This window comes from Lepidochelys olivacea (genome assembly GCF_965140295.1).
Source record: "Lepidochelys olivacea isolate rLepOli2 genome assembly, chromosome: 1".
Classification (NCBI taxonomy): Eukaryota; Metazoa; Chordata; order Testudines; family Cheloniidae; genus Lepidochelys; species Lepidochelys olivacea.
The window spans coordinates 271305225-271323411 of NC_140411.1; the positions used below are offsets into that span (position 1 = coordinate 271305225).

Below are 18187 nucleotides of genomic sequence, written 5' to 3' on the forward strand. Positions count from 1 at the left end.
CCATGGATCTCAAAGTTCATGAATTAAGTCTGCCACAACCCTGTGAGGCAAGTCAGTACTGTACATATATAAATAACAAAACAACAGCAGAAGTTAAAATACCAGAGTTAATAATAAAAATCAAAGCCATGGTGGCTAGATACGGGGTTAAGTAACAAAATGTGGGAAGCTAAAATGGTCATATATTTTTAAAATACATGAGATAAGTGTGGTGTACGTCAGTTGTCACCCTGACCACTTTGATAGCAAATGACACATTATAAACCCCATCCTGTTTGTTTCATAAAAGAGTTAAAATTTTTGATGAGGATTAAGCAGAAAGAACAGATGAACTAAAAATAATGATAATATTGTCATGTTAATATCCTTGGTTAAAAAAAGTAAACAAAAGGAAAAAATGCAGAGTTTATAACAACAAGAGCCCTATTATGATCTCCCAGTTGCAGTTTGGGTAACTGCACTGAAGTTATTCCTGATTTACTCTGGTGTAAATGAGATCAATATCAGATTTGGAAAGTTTTATTGTTATTCATATGTAATATTCACATTACAGTGTCAATTTTGGGAACCCATTGTACTAGGCACTATACAAACCATCTAGGGCCATCTTCTCCTTTGAGCCAGTTATACAACAAAATATTTTCTGTTTAAGTATTTGTTTTTGAAAAGTAGTTGTCCATATTGATGCTCTTAGATGATTATACTAAAAACTCATGGTTGGTTTTGGTTAGTTTCAGAATATAACTTTGAAAGATATTTGAGTCTGGTATTTTCTTCCCCAGTTTGGTATCATTCCAGCTATTCCAGGGAAATTATTTCCCCCATTGTTCTTATGCTATTAAATGTCATGATGCTGCAAGTAACACTGGACCCAGTTCAGACAACATATAAACACTTGCTTAAGCCAGTCCCTATGTAGGACAACATTAAAGCACAGGCAGTACCACAGACAGTGGGACCACTGTCACGCCTCTAAACATTTCTGGCAAGGTAATCTGTAGCTTGAACCAGAACGTCAACATCACTTTCGATTTTTCATTTCCTACTTTTAATTTAATTTACTGAAATTAATTCATGTGCAGGCTTGTGAGAGAGAACTTGTAAGGCCTCCTCCTCATCTTGCTGAGCCAATGAGGAAGTCCCATGATGTAAACATGTTAGCCGAAATGTTTAACTTAACTTAATTAAGTTTTGTACAGACAGGTGAGCGTGTGAGAGATAAAAACCACAGATAAAATGCAGGTTTAGGAATGGTAGTCTCATGAAGGGAGGCAGATCTAGTGAAGCAAGACTATGAGAGACTCTTACATGGCACACACAATCATTAAACACATATGAATTAAGGGGACACTAGGGTTAAATTAGTTAAAAAATTTAGACTTGGGGCATATGAAGTTTTACAGAACCTACAATCAACAGATCTAAACACGCCCCTCCAGTGTTTGCCCAGCACTGTTCTACTGGATTTGGAGCAGTATACAAAGTCTCCTGTGAAAATCACATGGTGATATTTACATGAGCTATTTGGTCCTTACTTGACAACTACCTTCATTACCGTGGAAGGATTACACCTAAAAGATTAGCAACCATTTACCTCTGGGAAGAAAGTTCTAAGAGCAAAATGTTTGTAGTCAAGGAAGGGAACAGTTCCAAAACTATCCACCACATCTAATTGATCCATCTGTAGTTCTGCAAATCCTGAAATAACAACCCCCTGGAATGTTAGTTTTGATAACGCAAAATTATCTTCACAATTACAGCTTTCAATACGACCCTGAAAAGATGTTCTTAAAAACAGTTCTAAGACTTGATGCATTATTTTTCTATCTGAATCTCTGTGGGATGGAAAACACTGATTGGATGCAGTTTTTTGTATTTCAAGTTTTGCTGAAGTGAATTGTTACATGCAATGCTATTAGTTTCTAGTATTAGCTACTACTGCACACCAACATTAATAAGAAACTCTGATATTCACATTCCAAACTATTCTATTTCTGATTAATGGAGTTTATGAAACAAAATATTTTAAAAATGTGAGACCTACCATCACGTATTTTTTTCCGAATTTCACATTCTAACAGTTCAATTTGTTGACTCAGTTTACGGGTTAACTGTTTGGATTTGTACCTAGTTACTATGATTGCAACTAAAAAAAAATTGAAAGAAAATTGTATTAGATACTGAATATAGAAATAAGCCAAACAAATCTGCTGTATATACCAATACTAACAATAAAATGAAAATGAGTGTAAGACAAACTAGGATCTCCAGTAATGTTCTTCTGAATTATATTATTATTATTATTTATTATTAATTTCCATTTTAGTAGCACGGAGGAGTCCTAGTCATAGACCAGGCCTCAGGAGTAAAGCCCTGTAGCTGCACCTGCTCTGTATTCCTGACACCTTAACAAACCAGCGAGGCTTCCTGACAGACCACTCTGCCTGACTAGCTGAGGAAGCCAGCAGCCGGTGTGATGGTGCACCTCATAAGGCTTTATGGAAATATGCTTATGAATGTATATATGACATAACTGGAATATGTTTTATGCTACATATGCCATGTAACATATCTATGTAAAGGTTATGATCTACTGAATAGATTCATCCTATTTGTATGCATGTGTCATTGTTGTATGCGAAGTTATGAATATTGGCTGTATACTTGTTTGATTTTAAATAACCTTAATAAGGCATTTGGTCAGCTTCTTTAGAAAGGAATTTGCAAGTTAAGTGCCCAGAGAAGAAGCACGTAACAGACAATGGATCTTGGAAGGCTCCAATCCACATAAGAAGTCTATGTGAGGACATTCAAGGTAGCATGTGAACCATGGCTGCTACCTGTACGTTCTGAGTCATGAATGGACATGTGACTTGCCCATGTGACTCCAAAACTTCATCTTGTTGCTGGAATTCTACACAGAGGGAGGGAGAGGTATCCACCCACAAGAGAAAGTTTATTTAAACGCCTGGGAGACCCCTCCATTTTGTCTTCAGCTGGCTCAAGAGATAGCCTCTCCACCCCCCAAAGGATACCTGAAAGAAACTGGAACAAAGGACAGTAACCTCAGGGGGTGTGAGTGATTGCTGGACCCAGACTAGAAGGAGACTAGTCTGTAAAAGGAAGCTTACTGGAACACCTCTGAGGGTGAGGTTTTATCTGTATTCAGTTTTCTTACTGTATTAGACATAGACTTGCGTGTTCTATTTTATTTTGCTTGGTAATTCACTTTGTTCTGTCTGTTAGTACTTGGAACCACTTAAATCCTACTTTCTGTACCTAATAAAATCACTTTTTACTTATTAATTAACCCAGCGTATCTATTAATACAGAGGTAGGCAACCTGCGGCACGTGAGCTGATTTTCAGTGGCACTCACACTGCCCGGGTCTAGGGGGGGAAGGTCTCTGCATTTTAATTTAATTTTAAATGAAACTTCTTAAACATTTTAAAATCCTTATTTACTTTACATACAACAATAGTTTAGTTATACATCATAGACTTATAGAAAGAGACCTTCTAAAAACGTTAAAATGTATTACTGGCACGCAAAACCTTAAATTAGAGTGAATAAATGAAGACTCGGCACACCACTTCTGAAAGGTTGCTGACCCTGTATTAATATGTGGGGAGAGAAGGGCAAACAGCTGTGCATCTCTCTCTATCAGTGTTATAGAGGGAGAACAATTTATGAGTTTACCCTGTATAAGCTTTATACAGGGGAAAACAGATTTTTTGGGGGTTTGGACCCCATCGGGAGTTGGGCATCTGAGTGTTAAAGACAGGAACACTTTTTCAGCCGCTTTCAGTTAAGCTGGCAGTTTGTGGGACGTGGTTCAGAACTGGGTCTGTGTTTGTGGCCGGCAAGCGTGTCTGGCACAGCCAGGCAGGGCTCTGGAGTCCCAAGCTGGCAGGGAAAGCAGGGGCAGAAGTAATCTTGGCATAGCAGTTGGCAGCCCCAACGGGGTTTCTGTGATCCAACCAGTCACAGGCGGTTCTTAAACTCTGGAGCAGCAGTAGCTCACTGGGTGCTCAACACACACGCCCACTGATTCTCTGTCTCATCTTTTGTCACATCCTGCTCCTGCTCTCCTCCTCCACAGCTCCAGCCCAGACCTTGCTCTGTACCCAGCCTTGTTCCTGTCCTGTCCCAGCCTTGCTCCTGCCTCAGAACCAGCCCTTTAAATCACTGCCTGAGCCCCGCTGCCGGAGCACTGGGGTAGCAGCGGCGGGGCTCCGGCGGTGATTTAAAGGGCCAGAGGCTCCCAGCCACCGCTACCGCAGTGGAGTCCCAGGCCCTTTAAATCTCCGCCCGAGCCCCGGGGCTCCCAGCCGCCTCCACTACCCAGGGGCTCCGGCAGCGGGGCTCTGGCTGCAATTTAAAGGGCCCGAGGCTCTGGCCACTGCCGACTGGGGAAGCCGGTCGGGTACGCCATATCAGCTCTTGCTGGTAAGCCATACTGGACCATACTGGCTTACTTTCACCTCTGCCTTCAGCACTGGTTCCTGATTCTAATCCTTTCTCAACCCTGGGCTCTGGCTTTCAGACTCCGACCACCAGGCCTGACTCCCCTTCCGAACCCTAGGCCTGACTCCCACTCCGACAACTAGGCTCGACTGCTTATGACACAGTCCGCTCACAATAGTATCCCATTGTGCAAGGCACTCTTTAATAACACACTCCTTTTATTTAGATCTCAGAATTATCAGGCTGACTTTCTTTTAACAAATAACACACTCAAATCTGCATGCTAAGCCATAGCATCTGACAGAAAGTGGAATAAAACTCTTCAAACATGACTGATTTTACAAGAAAGAGAAATATTTTAAGTTGGCATGTGTATTTCCAAACTGCTTAGTTAACACTTGTGAGAGAGGAGAGGCACTGACAAGGGTAGCAGTAAAGGCTAAGACATGCCTCTCACTACAAAATATGATGGAGTAAAAATATGGAAGAATTAAAATAATGAAAAGAAGGGGTGAAAAATAAACCCCTCACCAAACTAACTACAATTAATTAAACTAATGAGTCATCTAAAATGGGATGATCACAACCATTGTTTGATGATAAGCAACTGTGCTGGGACACTCGCCCTTGGGGAGCTTTGTTTTGACAACTGGGAAGGCGCTAACTTGTGATGTAGGAATGTAGGCCCAGATCACCAGCGGTATATAGGCACCCGACTCCCACTGATGTCAATGTGAATTAGGCACCTGAAGATCTTTGAGGATCTGGGCTGTAGTTCCTAGATCTTGCATGACCACATGGTGCATTTCCTGGAAGAACTGACAACTGAAACAGCCTTGTTACATCTTGTAGTCTGTGATGATGAACTTTACCACCAGAGCAAAATAATCTACCTAACTGTTCCCAACTGGACCTGGGGAAAATATCAGACTTTCTGTGATCATCCTGGACAATCCCAGACACTTTTAAGGTATACCCAGTAATTATCTCTTTCAGCAAATCAAAAACTAATAATGCATAACAGTACTTACCAACAATTACACCCAGTAATAAGATAGGAAGCAAAGTCAGAACATACAAATACTTGTGCAATGATTTCTTTTGAATTTCCTGCGTAAAGTTTCCTAATCTGACCTAATGGAAAAATAGACAGCTGTATTAGTGGAATGCAACTACTCTAGTCCATGTTTGCAGAAGATCATGTTCAGAGGCTAAAGCAACTAGTCTCTTCAGCTGAAGTGATGAACCCTGACTAGGTAAATCATCGGGAAGGAAAAAGCAGTTTGGAAAAACATATATGAACCGATCCAAACATAACATTTACCATATCTTATGTTAAACCAAAAGAACAGAACTGTGCTGTGTGAAAAATGTAAAACTACTCACAACCAGCCAAATGCTGCCATCACTTATATTTCAGGCTAGACACACTGAAATTAATGTGGTGTAAGCAAAGGCAGATTTTGGCCTCAAACCAGCCAAGTATCTGCACTCACCAGAATCACTGCAAACAAAAATGTTGGCATTTTCAAGAGAGTAAAAACAAGTTTTCATAGTCAAAAACTGCTCTGTTCACTGCAGATATCTACCCTGATCAGCAGAAAGACAAATGTAAGGCTCAAGTCAACACCAAAGAAAAACAACATTTCTGGTAGAGGCCTTGCACCAAACCTAAGTCCCTTCCTTGCCCTCGCAGAGGCTCACACCTCTCTAGCCCAGCCCCTGGATTACCTCCCCATCCTCCATGGGGAATTACTTCAACCAATGGAGCTATAGTTCAACCAACCACACCCTGAAGGTGGTACAGATGGCACAGCTGCAAAGCATGCATCTTGCCCTCTTCTGCATTGGTTCTGCTCCAGGGAGGTTGAGAGGAGCAGAACTTAGTCCCTTGAACTCCTCATGAGACACTGTGATAAGCCACAGGTCTTGAAGTTTTCGTACAGTTTATCAGATACACATGGACAGATCTTGCAAGTTCACCTAAACCTGAGCTTGTGCAGCGTCACAACTTGGCTGCGAACTATTTTAGGTAAGATATATTATAATGCTATTTCACTCTTTAATTATAAAGGATATCTATGATCAGCTGATTAACATCTTTGGACCTATTTTATAAGCATAAAAACTAAACAATGTTAAATCACCGCAGAAAGAATTTTTACTCACCCAAACTTTCACAGTGGATAACTCAATCTTGCCTGGTTTTTCCCTTTTGACTTTGCACAGTATAGTACTACGATCTGGAGTTTTGGTAATATTTTGAACACTGAAGATTATAGTTTCCAAAAGTGTACCATTCATCATGTGAGTAAGAGTAACGCCAATCTCATTTTCAGAAATATCTAAGATGTCATTTTTTTTCTGAAGAGTACAAATTTGAAATGGGAAACTATTATTAAATGTGGTAAAACTTAAAACTATCGTATGTGAATTTTTGTTTGATTTTTTAAAAACTTACATATAATTTTAATTCCAGATGGGGGTCCATCTCAGTATGCAGTTGATAGTCAATAAATATAGGGTCAGGACAATATTGTAATTTAATACAAGGTATAAGGACATTTTCCACTTTTAGTGACACATTAACAATTTTACTCCCTTTTGAAAGGCTAACATCTGGTGTTAGGAAACTACATGGAGAAGTACTTCCAGGACATCCAGAGACCTAGGGAAAAACAGCAAAACTGTCAGTGCTGAAGTACTCCAAGGTACAGACAGTGAGAAACAGAGGCACTCAATAGCACTTTAAAATCCTGCTGACATCACATGGGAAACTGATAAACCTTCTATTTAAGAGCAATACGCTGTGTACTATATTTGAAGTAGTTTCCGTATTGGTCATTTTTGTTCTTTTAAGTACCAGTCATAGCACCAGCCATGCACTCTTCTAAGGCTGCGTCTATGTTGGTGATGGAGAGGGTTGCTGCAAGGCCTTTTGGGAAGTGAAGAAACAGGAAAATAGGAGGGAGAATCCTTAGAACTTTGAGGCCTTGGAGACCTATGCATGGGAAATAACTATTTTAGACCTTGATTCTGCAAATATTTAGGCACACACATAATTTAACTGATATGAGTACTCCCATTTACTTCAATGGGACTACTCACATGAGTAAAGTTAAGCATGTGCTTAAGCTTTTGAAAGAGCTTAAGAACAAAAGTGAGTCCTTTAAAAACACGTACTTTGTTATTGCAAAGGAGTTCAAGACTTACAGTAAAATTTAATCTCTGGTCATCTGAAATAATGACACTGTCTGTCACATTAAAATTTCTCCCAAAGAGGGTTATTTTGCGACCGCCACTATAAAAAAAATTAAAAAATTGAAGGGTTAATGTTAGTTTTTCCCCACAAATAAATACATATCTTGTTTTTGCTGTTTACATTTCAAACTTTTTATTCAAGAAGGAACTACTAGTCACAGTGTATAACCTTTTGCCTTGGTAACAGTAGATAAAAACAAGTTGCAGGGCTAGGTAATTTGTATGACTGATTTTCCAGTTACACAAAATTAAGCTGAAAGTACTTTCAAAGATACAATATAGTTGCATTCCTCTTTCATGGTGCAAATCCTGTTTGCTCATGAGAGATCCAATGCAAGCCCCAAATGATCTAATAATCTATAGGCATATAATACTTCTCAGTTAGTCATACATTTTCTTCCATTCAAGTAGCAACAATGCATTTGCTTGTATTAACCAAAATTGTGCTCACTGAGGGCTAACACCAGAGCATAAGCCAAAGATCTACCTTGAACAAGGAGCATCACATTGTTTTGCTGCTCCTGGAGCAACCTAGGACTATGCACAATTCCTGTTGTCTTTTAGTAGGAGATGAAGGTGTAGAGTACCTCACAGGAAGCATCTGGCACTTTGGCCTAAAGACAAGTCAGTGGAGGCATTTCATACATATTACTCAAGGAAGGGGAATTTTCATTTTTATGATCAGTTCACTTCTTTTTTTTTAAAGATATTTTTAATGTAAAGGAGAATCTCTGCAGCTAGTTTTCAGGAGATGAAGGGGAAATTCACAATGTATGGTCAAAATAAATCATGGGGGAAATCAAAATATGTTTGTGCTACCCTGGCACTCTCATTTTAGAACTCAGTTTAGTACCAAGGTTTATTTTTCATTTACCATTAAGAAGGGTTAAAAATAGTTTTGTACTTTACCACAAATGTATCTTTTTTTTTAATTACAGTGATCATCTTTGCATGTTAAATATTGCTTCAGTTCAATTCACTGCGCTAAATTCTTCCCTGCCCTCCACCCAAATGGGTTATAGCAGTGCTTAACTGGATTATTGGATCAGAACCTTATCTTGTGTAAATGAGTACAGCTTCACTGAAAACCAATATACAGTTTATAAACACCCAATTTATACCAGCCGAGGACCCGGCAGCCAGTTAAATTTACTAATATTAACATAGTATGACTAAGCTTTATTAAATCTATAAAAATAAAACAAAAAACAAAAACAAGAATTACCTGGCCCAAGTGATATTTGGCTCCATTTTAGTACATGATGGCTGAGAGACATAATATATTGTGATTGGTGGTGAACATTTACCGCCATTAGCCTTTATGCATACACTCTTGGCCTCTTTGCGTCGAGGTGGGAGAGAGAATCTCACGTGTGTGTCATTTAACACCTTGCTGACTTGTATGCTGGAAGAGAAAGAAAAACAGTGCAGATGTTTTTGCAGCATTTTAACTATGACAGAGACACTCAAGCTGTGACTCTGGAGTTACATGTGGCTGTTTATAGAGCCCCAAGTGAAGATCTTGTAGAATCCCTGGGTCTGATCAGAGCTCCCATGCAATGCAGTCCAAGTAGCACTGAACAAACTGACAGAAGCCCCCATCATCTCTCCATGTTACTGCAGGCAGGCCATAAACTGAAGAGGCGGAGAGAGGAGAAAAGCCTCTCCCAGAAAGAAGTTACTCACCTTGTGCAATAATGGTGGTTCTTTGAGATGTGTGTCCCTATGGGTGCTCCACTGTAGGTGTGTTTGCGTCCTTGCGCTGCTGGCTGGAGAACTTTGGTAGCTGTCCGTCCTGCCCGCACATGCGCTGCTCCTCACCTGCCACGAGGCTAGCCAGCATGCGCAGGCCAACCCTCCTCAGTTCCTTATCTACCACAGAGTCAATGACAAAAACTCCAAAGTAGAGGGGAGGAGGGTGGGTCATGGAGCACCCATAGGGACACACATCTCGAAGAACCATCATTCGTGCACCAGGTGAGTAACCTCTTCTTCTTCAAGTAATGTCCCTATGGGTGCTCCACTATAGGTGACTCCTGACCAGTGCCCGCCATTGGAGACAGGGACTTTGGAGTTGAGTCTGATATGGATGATAGCACATTAGCACCAAATTTGGCATCTGCAGCTGAATCCCCCAAGATGGCATAGTGTTCTGCAAAGATATATGCAGATGCCCAGGTCGCTGCTCTGCAGATTTCTGATACAGGGATACTCTTGGAAAAGGCAACCGATGAGGTGATCAGCCTTGTAGAAAGCATGCATATTACAGAGTGAGGTGTTACGTTGCGCAATTGGTAACAGTATAATACATCCCGATACGCACTTGCAGAGTCTCTAAGCTGAAATCGCTGTACCTTTTGATCTATCTGCAATGGAGAGGAAGAGTTTGGAAATAGAAGGCCAAAGCTCTCCTCACACCAAGCATATGAAGGATGGCTTTCCTATTATCCTGACGAGGTTTGGGATAAAAGGTTGGAAGCTGAATAAGCTGATTTATGTGGAATGTGGACGTCACCTTGGGAGTGAACTTTGGATGTGGTCTAAAGCGTGACTTTGCGGATGTGCCATTGGAGCTGCTGTTTCCCCTATCCTTCTTGAATAGGTGATGGCTATGAGGAACGCTGTCTTCATGGAAAGGTGAGTTAATGAGCAAGTGGCCATAGGCTCAAATGGCAGTCTACCTAGTATTTTAGCACTAGGTTGAGATCCCATTGAGGACTGGGAAGTGTAGGTTGTGAGAAGAGGTTCATTATGCCCTTAAGAAACCTCTTTGTAGTTGGATGGGAGAAGACTGAGTAATTTTCTACCTCTTGGTGGAAGGTTGCAATTGCTGCTAAATGGACCTTTAGTGTTGGAGAGTCACAATTTCTTGAGAGCCAACAGGTAGTCCAGGATTACTGGTAGGGTGCCTGTATAATGGGCGACGCCTTCAGGTTGGTACCATATCTGGAATCTTTTCTATTTTTGCAGATAGGTAAGACGAGTAGTTCCTTTCCTACTGTGTAACAGCACCTCCTATACCTTCTCAAAGCAAGATGTGTCCATGTGCTGGCACCACAAAGGAGCCATGCTTTGAGCTGGAAAACCCACAGATTGGGATGGAGAGGGCATCTCTCGTTCTGTGACAGGTGATAAGGAGTGACTGGAAGAGTCATCAGTGGATATAATGCCCCAGCTGTGACAGATAAGGGTACTATGTCTATCTGGGCCATGTGAGAGCAATCAGTATGATGTTTTCTTTTTCTCTTTTTACTTTCAACAGGACTTTCAGTAATAGAGGGAATGGGGAAAAAGGCATAAAGAAGGCCCCTGTCCCATGGAAGAAGAAGAGCATCTCCCATGGAGTGTAGTCCAATCCCTGCACTGGAACAATAATGTAGACATTTCTTGTTCTGGTAAGTAGTGAACAGGTCTTTGCTACTGTCCCCCACTGTCAGAATATGTCACCGACTATCTCCCATTCGTGGTCATGTGGGAATTTGCAGCTGAGACTGTCCGCCGTTGTATTGTGTACCTACTGGGAAGTAGGTAGGCTGCTGATATTAGGATATTGTGGGAGTTGCCTTTGTGCACAGGGAAAGAGACCTGGCGCCTCCCTGCCAGTTTATGAAATACATGCAGGCCATGTTGTATATCATGACCCTTGTGTGCATGTCTCTGATCAGCAGGAAGGAGTGAGTGTGTTGCTGCCTCTTCTGAGTTTGAGCGGGTTGATGTGAAGGCATGTCTCTGCTGGAGACCATTTGCCCTCTATCGTGCAACCATTGAGATGTGCGCCCCATCCTATGAGGGATGCATCAGTGGTCAGAAGTAGAGACGGGGAAGACTGAACAAATCAGATTCCCATACAGACATTTACTGGGTCCTTCCACCAGTCTAAGGATTATTTGACCGTGGTGAGCATCGATACAAGTTTGCTTATGTTGTCTCTCTTCGGCCTGTAAACCAAACTGAACCATGCTTAGAGGCATCTCATGCATAGTCTGACCCGAGCAATAACCGAAGTGCCTATGGCCACGTGCCCCAGGAGCTGTAGGTAACGTCTGGCTGAAATCTGGGGGCTGGATTGTACTGTCTCTATCAACGAGGACAGACGGTGGAATCTGTGATGTGAGAGCAGCGTCTTCACCTGAACAGAGTTGAGGATGGCTCCTATGAATTCTAACATCTATACATGTGTTAAGGTTGACTTTTGTTTGTTGCTCTACAGGCCCGGATTCAGAAACAGATCCAGAGTGCTTTGAGTGATTCATTGGGCTTCTGTGAAGGACCATGCCCTGAGAAAGCAGTCTTCCAGGTAAGGATAAATCAGGATGCCCTTAAAGTGTCAGTGGGCTGCCACTACCAAAAGGACCTTGGAGAATACCCTGGGGGTCGATGAGAGGCTAAATGGGAGTACTCTGTACTGGTAGTGGTCCTGGCCCAGCATGAATCTGAGGTAATGTCTGAGACTCAGTATGACAGAAATGTGGAAGTAGGCATCTTGAAAGTCAAGGGCTGAGAACCCATCTCCTTTATCTAATGCTGGAATAATCATTGATAGGGTAACCATCTTGAATTTCTGTGCTTTGATGTATTTGTTGAGCGCTCTGAGGTTCAGTATGGGTCTCCAAGCTCTCTTTTTCTTTGGTATCAGGAAGTAGCAAGAGTAGAAGCCTTTGCCTCTGAGATGTATGGGCACAGGTTCTATGGCTCCTACGTTGAGGAGATGGTTTACCTCTAGATGTAGTAGATTCTCAAGAGAAAGGTCCCTGAAGAGAGACAGGGAAGGGTGTTTGGAAAGGGAGTGGGAGGAGAAATGAATGGCATTTCCATTCTGGACAATCTCCAGTACCCATTTGTCAGAGGTTATCTGTTCCCATGTGCTGTGGAATGGGGAGAGATGGTCTCCAAAGGGATGGGCGAGGTTTTCGAGTTTGAGATGGCGAGGAGAGTGTTCTACGGGCACCTCGACCAACCCATCAAAACTGCCACTTCACAGTGGAGGGCTGAGATAAAGTCAGTTGGGGTCCCGATTACTTTCGCCTGGGGAACCTTGGTTTCTTCCTCTGTGGTCATAAGATCTTTGAGAGGAGTCCTGAAATGCATACTGCACTGATCAGGGCTTGAATGGTGGTGGAGGACTGTACTTTCTTTTATAGATGGGAGTATAGCTCCCAAGGGATCGATAATCCTTCAGCGTGTGGAGAGACATGTCAGTCTTCTCTGCGAATAACTTTTTTCCTCAAAAGGAAGATCCTCCACTGTGGTTTGAACTTTTCTAGGGAAGCTGGACAAATGAAGCCACAAAGCCCGTCTCATCACAACAGCCGTGGAAATTGATCATGCTGCTATGTCAGCCGCATCTAACACAGACTGGAGGGACATCTTAGCCAACTGTTGGCCCTTGTTAATTATGGTTTTGAATTGGTCCTTATGAGAATCAGGGAGTGTGTCAATAAAGGAACAGAGTTTTTTGTAGTTCTGATGGTCATATTGTGCTAGCAAGGCTTGGTAGTTTGCTACATGGAACTGGAGGGTGGCTGATGAGTATGCTTTCCTGCCAAACAGATCTAAATGTTTCCAGTCCCAATCATAAGGAGTGGACTTAAACTGGTGCTGTCGGTGCTTAGCATTAACGGCATCCACAATGATGGAATTGGGAGGCGAGTGGGGAAAAAAGAAATTCTGTGTCCTTTGCCGGCACGTAATACTTTTTGTCCACCCTCTTGCCCATTGGTGGGACAGATGTTGGGGTCTGCCATAAGAATCTGGCAGGGTCTAGTATGGCCTCATTAAACAGGAGGGCCATTCTGGAGGAGGTGGAAGAATGTAAAATGTCCACCAGTTTGTGATGGGACTTTGTCACTTCTTCATGTAATGGTATTTGTGGGGCTTCTGCCACCCTCCTGTGATAAGTCCTGGAATAACTTGAAATCATCCGCCATCAATGGTGGTGGGGGTGAGGGGTGGATCACCATCTCATCTGGTGAGGATGATGAGAGATGGGCTTGGGAGTGACTTCTTCTTCCACCTCTGCCTCAATGTCTTCCCCTTGTCCTGGGGGTTCAGAAGCCCTCGAAGCCACAGCTGAAGAAGGGTGTTTCCTTGCTTGTTGGTATGCCATGCTGGAGTCATGGAAGGTTTGCTGCCTCTGAGCCTTTCAAGAGTCCCAATATGGCCATTGTGGTGGGTAGGGGCCTGGCGGTTGTTAGCATGGATGGCCAAACCAGGGGGACAGTGGATCAGGGGGGCGATACACCTGATGCCCATAGTGAAATTGGGCCCAGTATGGCAAGTGAGAAGAGCATTGGGAACCAGTCTCTTCCTTCTCACTTTCTAACTCCAGTGATAATGGTGGTGCATGGCAAGGATGGCGGTGAACCCGGAGCTCTAAGTGAGCAAGGTCCCTGGGCTCCACTAAGTAAGGGTGAATCCAGTGCATTGGACACCGAAAGATCCGTCCACACACTGAAAATCAGGCGGTGCCGATGGTGTAGGTATTGGCAGTGGTTGTCAGTGCCGAGCGGCTTGCACTGATGGAGTCAGGGATGTGGATCTGGCCACAATGTCCATCGGTGCCACGTGCACTGGAGTCAGTACCAGTGCAGATGTCCATACTGACTGAGCCTTCCCTGGGGCAGATCTTCTGTGTCTTCCACACTTCTACAGTACCGGTGTTTCTTTGCTCATGTCCACTGGGTCCTTGGGCAGTCCAGCTTGTTCTGTTGGCTTGGTACCATGCATGCCCTGGGTACCAGTTTTAGCTAACTTCCGTGCCATCGGTACCGATTATATTGATGGAGCCGGGGATTGTTTTCAGCTCTATCTGGGCTCGCTACAGGGACTCACAAACCTTCTCTTAGTGGTCCTGTGAGTGGCTAATCTCTCTGGGCTCACTTCCCTATGACATAGAAAGCTGCAGTGAGAGTTCCCGCTGGGATTCTGGGGGTTGAAGGGCCGACTCCATGAGCAGGAGTTTAAGCCTTAAATCTCTCTTTCCTGGACCTGGGCTTCAGTTGTTGGCACAAGTCACACTTTTGTGGAATGTGCTTTCCCCCAGGCAGTGAACGCACTGTGAGTGTCCGACAGTTACTGGGATAGATTCCTTGCAACTGAGGCCCTTTTTGAAGCATGGAGAGCCGGCATACATTTGTCCTGGGGGGTTCCCCCCAACAGGGTTGGCAGGAACCAAACCCTTTTTTCTTCATTTTTCTTTCTTCTTATTTATTTTTTTTTTAGTCAAAGCCAAATAAAATGCAAACAAGGAAAGAAAGTAAAAAAGGTTTCAAGGGAAGCTAAAATTAGCAAATCTAAAGGGAGTTAACAATCTGTGAAAGGACTGCTTTAGCTATGTCTCTAGCCAAGGGTGGTTGAGAAGGAACTGAGGAGGGTCACCCACGCATGCTGGCTGGCCTCACGGCAGGCAAGGAGCAACACATGCGCAGGCAGGACGGACTGCTACCAAAGGTCCCTGATCAGCAGCGCAGGGACGCAGACACACCTACAGTGAAGCACCCACCGGGATACTACTTGAAGAAGAAGGGGGAGGAGGAGACGGCAGATAGTCAGCTGAATAAAGTTGCTGTGTGCCACAAAATAATCCCAGTACCCAAACACTGCACTGTGGCTATATGCTGAAGTGCGTAATGCAATGTCAGGTTTCCATTGCACAATTAGCACGCATCTCTCTGGGCCTCTGAAGTGACTCTTCAAGATTGGGTATCACTAATCTAGGGTAATCTAGTCTATTCACTAAGGGTTACACTGTGCAATTCTTCTTCACATTGGTGAACAGGCACTTACACAAACAGTCCCACTGAGCACTGCACAGTCTATGCACTCCGTTGTCACTGAAGTCTCCAGTACCAGCAGAGTTCTGAAGCACGGCTGGGATTTGTTGGGGTGGGTCAAAACATGGCTGAGGCATTCCTATGCCCCAACTATTTTCTACCTGCTGCAAGGCCCAGAGGGGCAATGGCACCGGAGTGCAAGATAGGGAAGCCTTCAGAACATCCCTTACTAGTACCAAGGGCTGAACTAGGATCACTCTGGCAGCTCCAGGATCCAGAATGAGACTTGCTCCTCCCATCTACCCATACCATCCCTTCGGCTGTGCACTAATGCAGGGCTGTATTTCCTCCATTGTTTTCAGTGGGAGTTGAGAGTCACAGCACCTTACAGGATGTGTTCAGCACTTGGCTAATTAAGGGATCATTAACGTAAATAACGGGCCACCTTTTGTCCTTGACTGTAAGTCAATGAGAGTTGCATACCTGCCTACGCATCTAAAGGCAAAATTTGGCTCTGGGGTATGTGTGTAATTTTCAATGTACTAAAAATATACACATAAATATTTGTATTATTTGGACTCACTTGTCTTGTTTGCAGCCACTGGTTCCAGTCAACACCATTGTAATGTTTGATGCTTCGCTAAAGTTTTCTCCTTTGACTACCACGTCCCTTTTACCTAACACTGATATCCATAAAGGTTCTATGGAAATACTGCGGATAGGCTATTGGAAACAAAATAAAATCTGGTTAAAAAACAAGCTATCAAAAAAAAAAAGAACATTGAGCTATGCATTTAAAATATTTTTAAATGAATCAGAATTCATCTTTCTTTTTAATTGTTAACATATTTGAATCCGATCCTGAGAGGTGATGAAAACCACAACTCCTTTTCAAGTCTTCTAATTTTAGCAGTGTTAACGTTTGCATTTCTACTGAAATAAAACTACCAACAGGAAGCGCAATCTAACATATTGATAGATATGTATCGCAGAAATCCACTTTAAAATGCAGCTTTATATGTTACTGTTCAACAATTCAGAAAAAGCACAACCTGAAACAATACCTCTGATCACTGAAAGAGTTCAGAGAAACAAACTGTAACTCTAGCCAATGTCTTGAAAATGGTATGGCTGGCTAGAATTCTAGAATGAAAAGACAAGAAACAGGATAAAGCTGGATTCACTGGACACTTTTTAAAGCCATACACAGGTTTTTGAGTACTATATAGCCACAATTCAAGGAAAAGTAATTTACATGTGCATCTTCCTGTGTATAAAAATGACAATATGTGTGGTGATGTCCCAATAGCTAGCCAGTCATGTTTTAAAGAATCATAGAATCATAGACTTTAAGGTCAGAAGGGACCATTATGATCATCTAGTCTAACCTCCTGCACAACGCAGGCCACAGAATCTCACCCACTCACTCCTGTAACAAACATCTAACCCTATGTCTGAGCTATTGAAGTCCTCAAATCGTGGTTTAAAGACTTTGAGGTGCAGAGAATCCTCCAGCAAGTGACCCGTACCCCACGCTGCAGAGGAAGGCGAAAAACCCCCAGGGCCTCTGCCAATCTGCCCTGGAGGAAAATTCCTTCCCGACCCCAAATATGGCGATCAGCTAAACCCTGAGCATGTGGGCAAGACTCACCAGCCAGACACCCAGGAAAGAATTCTCTGTAGTAACTCAGATCCCACCCCATCTAACATCCCATTCCAGGCCATTGGGCATATCTACCGCTAATAGTTGAAGATCAATTAATTGCCAAAATTAGGCTATCCCATCATATCATCCCTTCCATAAACTTATCAAGCTTAGTCTTGAAGCCAGATATGTCTTTTGCCCCCACTGCTTCCCTTGGAAGGCTGTTCCAGAACTTCACTCCTCTGATGGTTAGAAACCTTCATCTAATTTCAAGTCTAAACTTCCTGACGGCCAGTTTATATCCATTTGTTCTTGTGTCCACATTGGTACTGAGCTTAAATAATTCTTCTCCCTCCGTGGTATTTATCTCTCTGATATATTTATAGAGAGCAATCATATCTCCCCTCAGCCTTCTTTTGGTTAGGCTAAACAAGCCAAGCTCTTTGAGTCTCCTTTCATAAGACAGGTTTTCCATTCCTCAGATCATCCTAACAGCCCTTCTCTGTACCTGTTCCAGTTTGAATTAATCTTTCTTAAACATAGGAGACCAGAACTGCACACAGTATTCCAGATGAGGTCTCACCAGTGCCTTGTTTAACGTTACTAACACCTCCTTATCTCTACTGGAAATACCTCACCTGATGCATCCCAAGACCACATTAGTTTTTTTCACAGCCATATCACATTGGCAGTTCTTGGTCACCCTGTGATCAACCAATACTCCGAGGTCCTTCTCCTCCTCTGTTACTTCCAAGTGATGTGTCCCCAGTTTATAACAAAAATTCTTGTTATTAATCCCTAAATGCATGACCTTGCACTTTTCACTATTAAATTTCATTCTATTAAAAAGAAACATGGCCAATTTTAATAGTCACACTTCTTTCTGGACTTTTTATTTTTACTTACTATTGTTACAAAAATAACATTTTCTCTAATTATTTCAGTTTGTTTATTTGGTGCATTTGACAGCAGAGTGTGTGTAGTTAGTTTAGCTGTTTCCACTGTATTATAATCAGTTAGTTTCCTCTGTGTGCATTATTCA

General features: G+C 42.6%; 1 protein-coding gene across 1 annotated transcript in view; it reads right to left on the reverse strand.

The window, feature by feature from the left end:
- Nucleotides 1-18187, reverse strand: part of PLXNC1 (plexin C1) — a gene marked incomplete at its 5' end in the record, with an annotated part of 97288 nt that overhangs the window by 33898 nt on the left and 45203 nt on the right. Inside the window, 8 exons of the mRNA XM_084616862.1 lie at nt 1595-1698; nt 2045-2146; nt 5499-5601; nt 6637-6831; nt 6929-7135; nt 7681-7768; nt 8954-9133; nt 16084-16223. Coding sequence (XP_084472988.1) covers nt 1595-1698; nt 2045-2146; nt 5499-5601; nt 6637-6831; nt 6929-7135; nt 7681-7768; nt 8954-9133; nt 16084-16223 — 1119 coding nt within the window. The remainder of the gene's footprint in view (nt 1-1594; nt 1699-2044; nt 2147-5498; nt 5602-6636; nt 6832-6928; nt 7136-7680; nt 7769-8953; nt 9134-16083; nt 16224-18187) is intronic.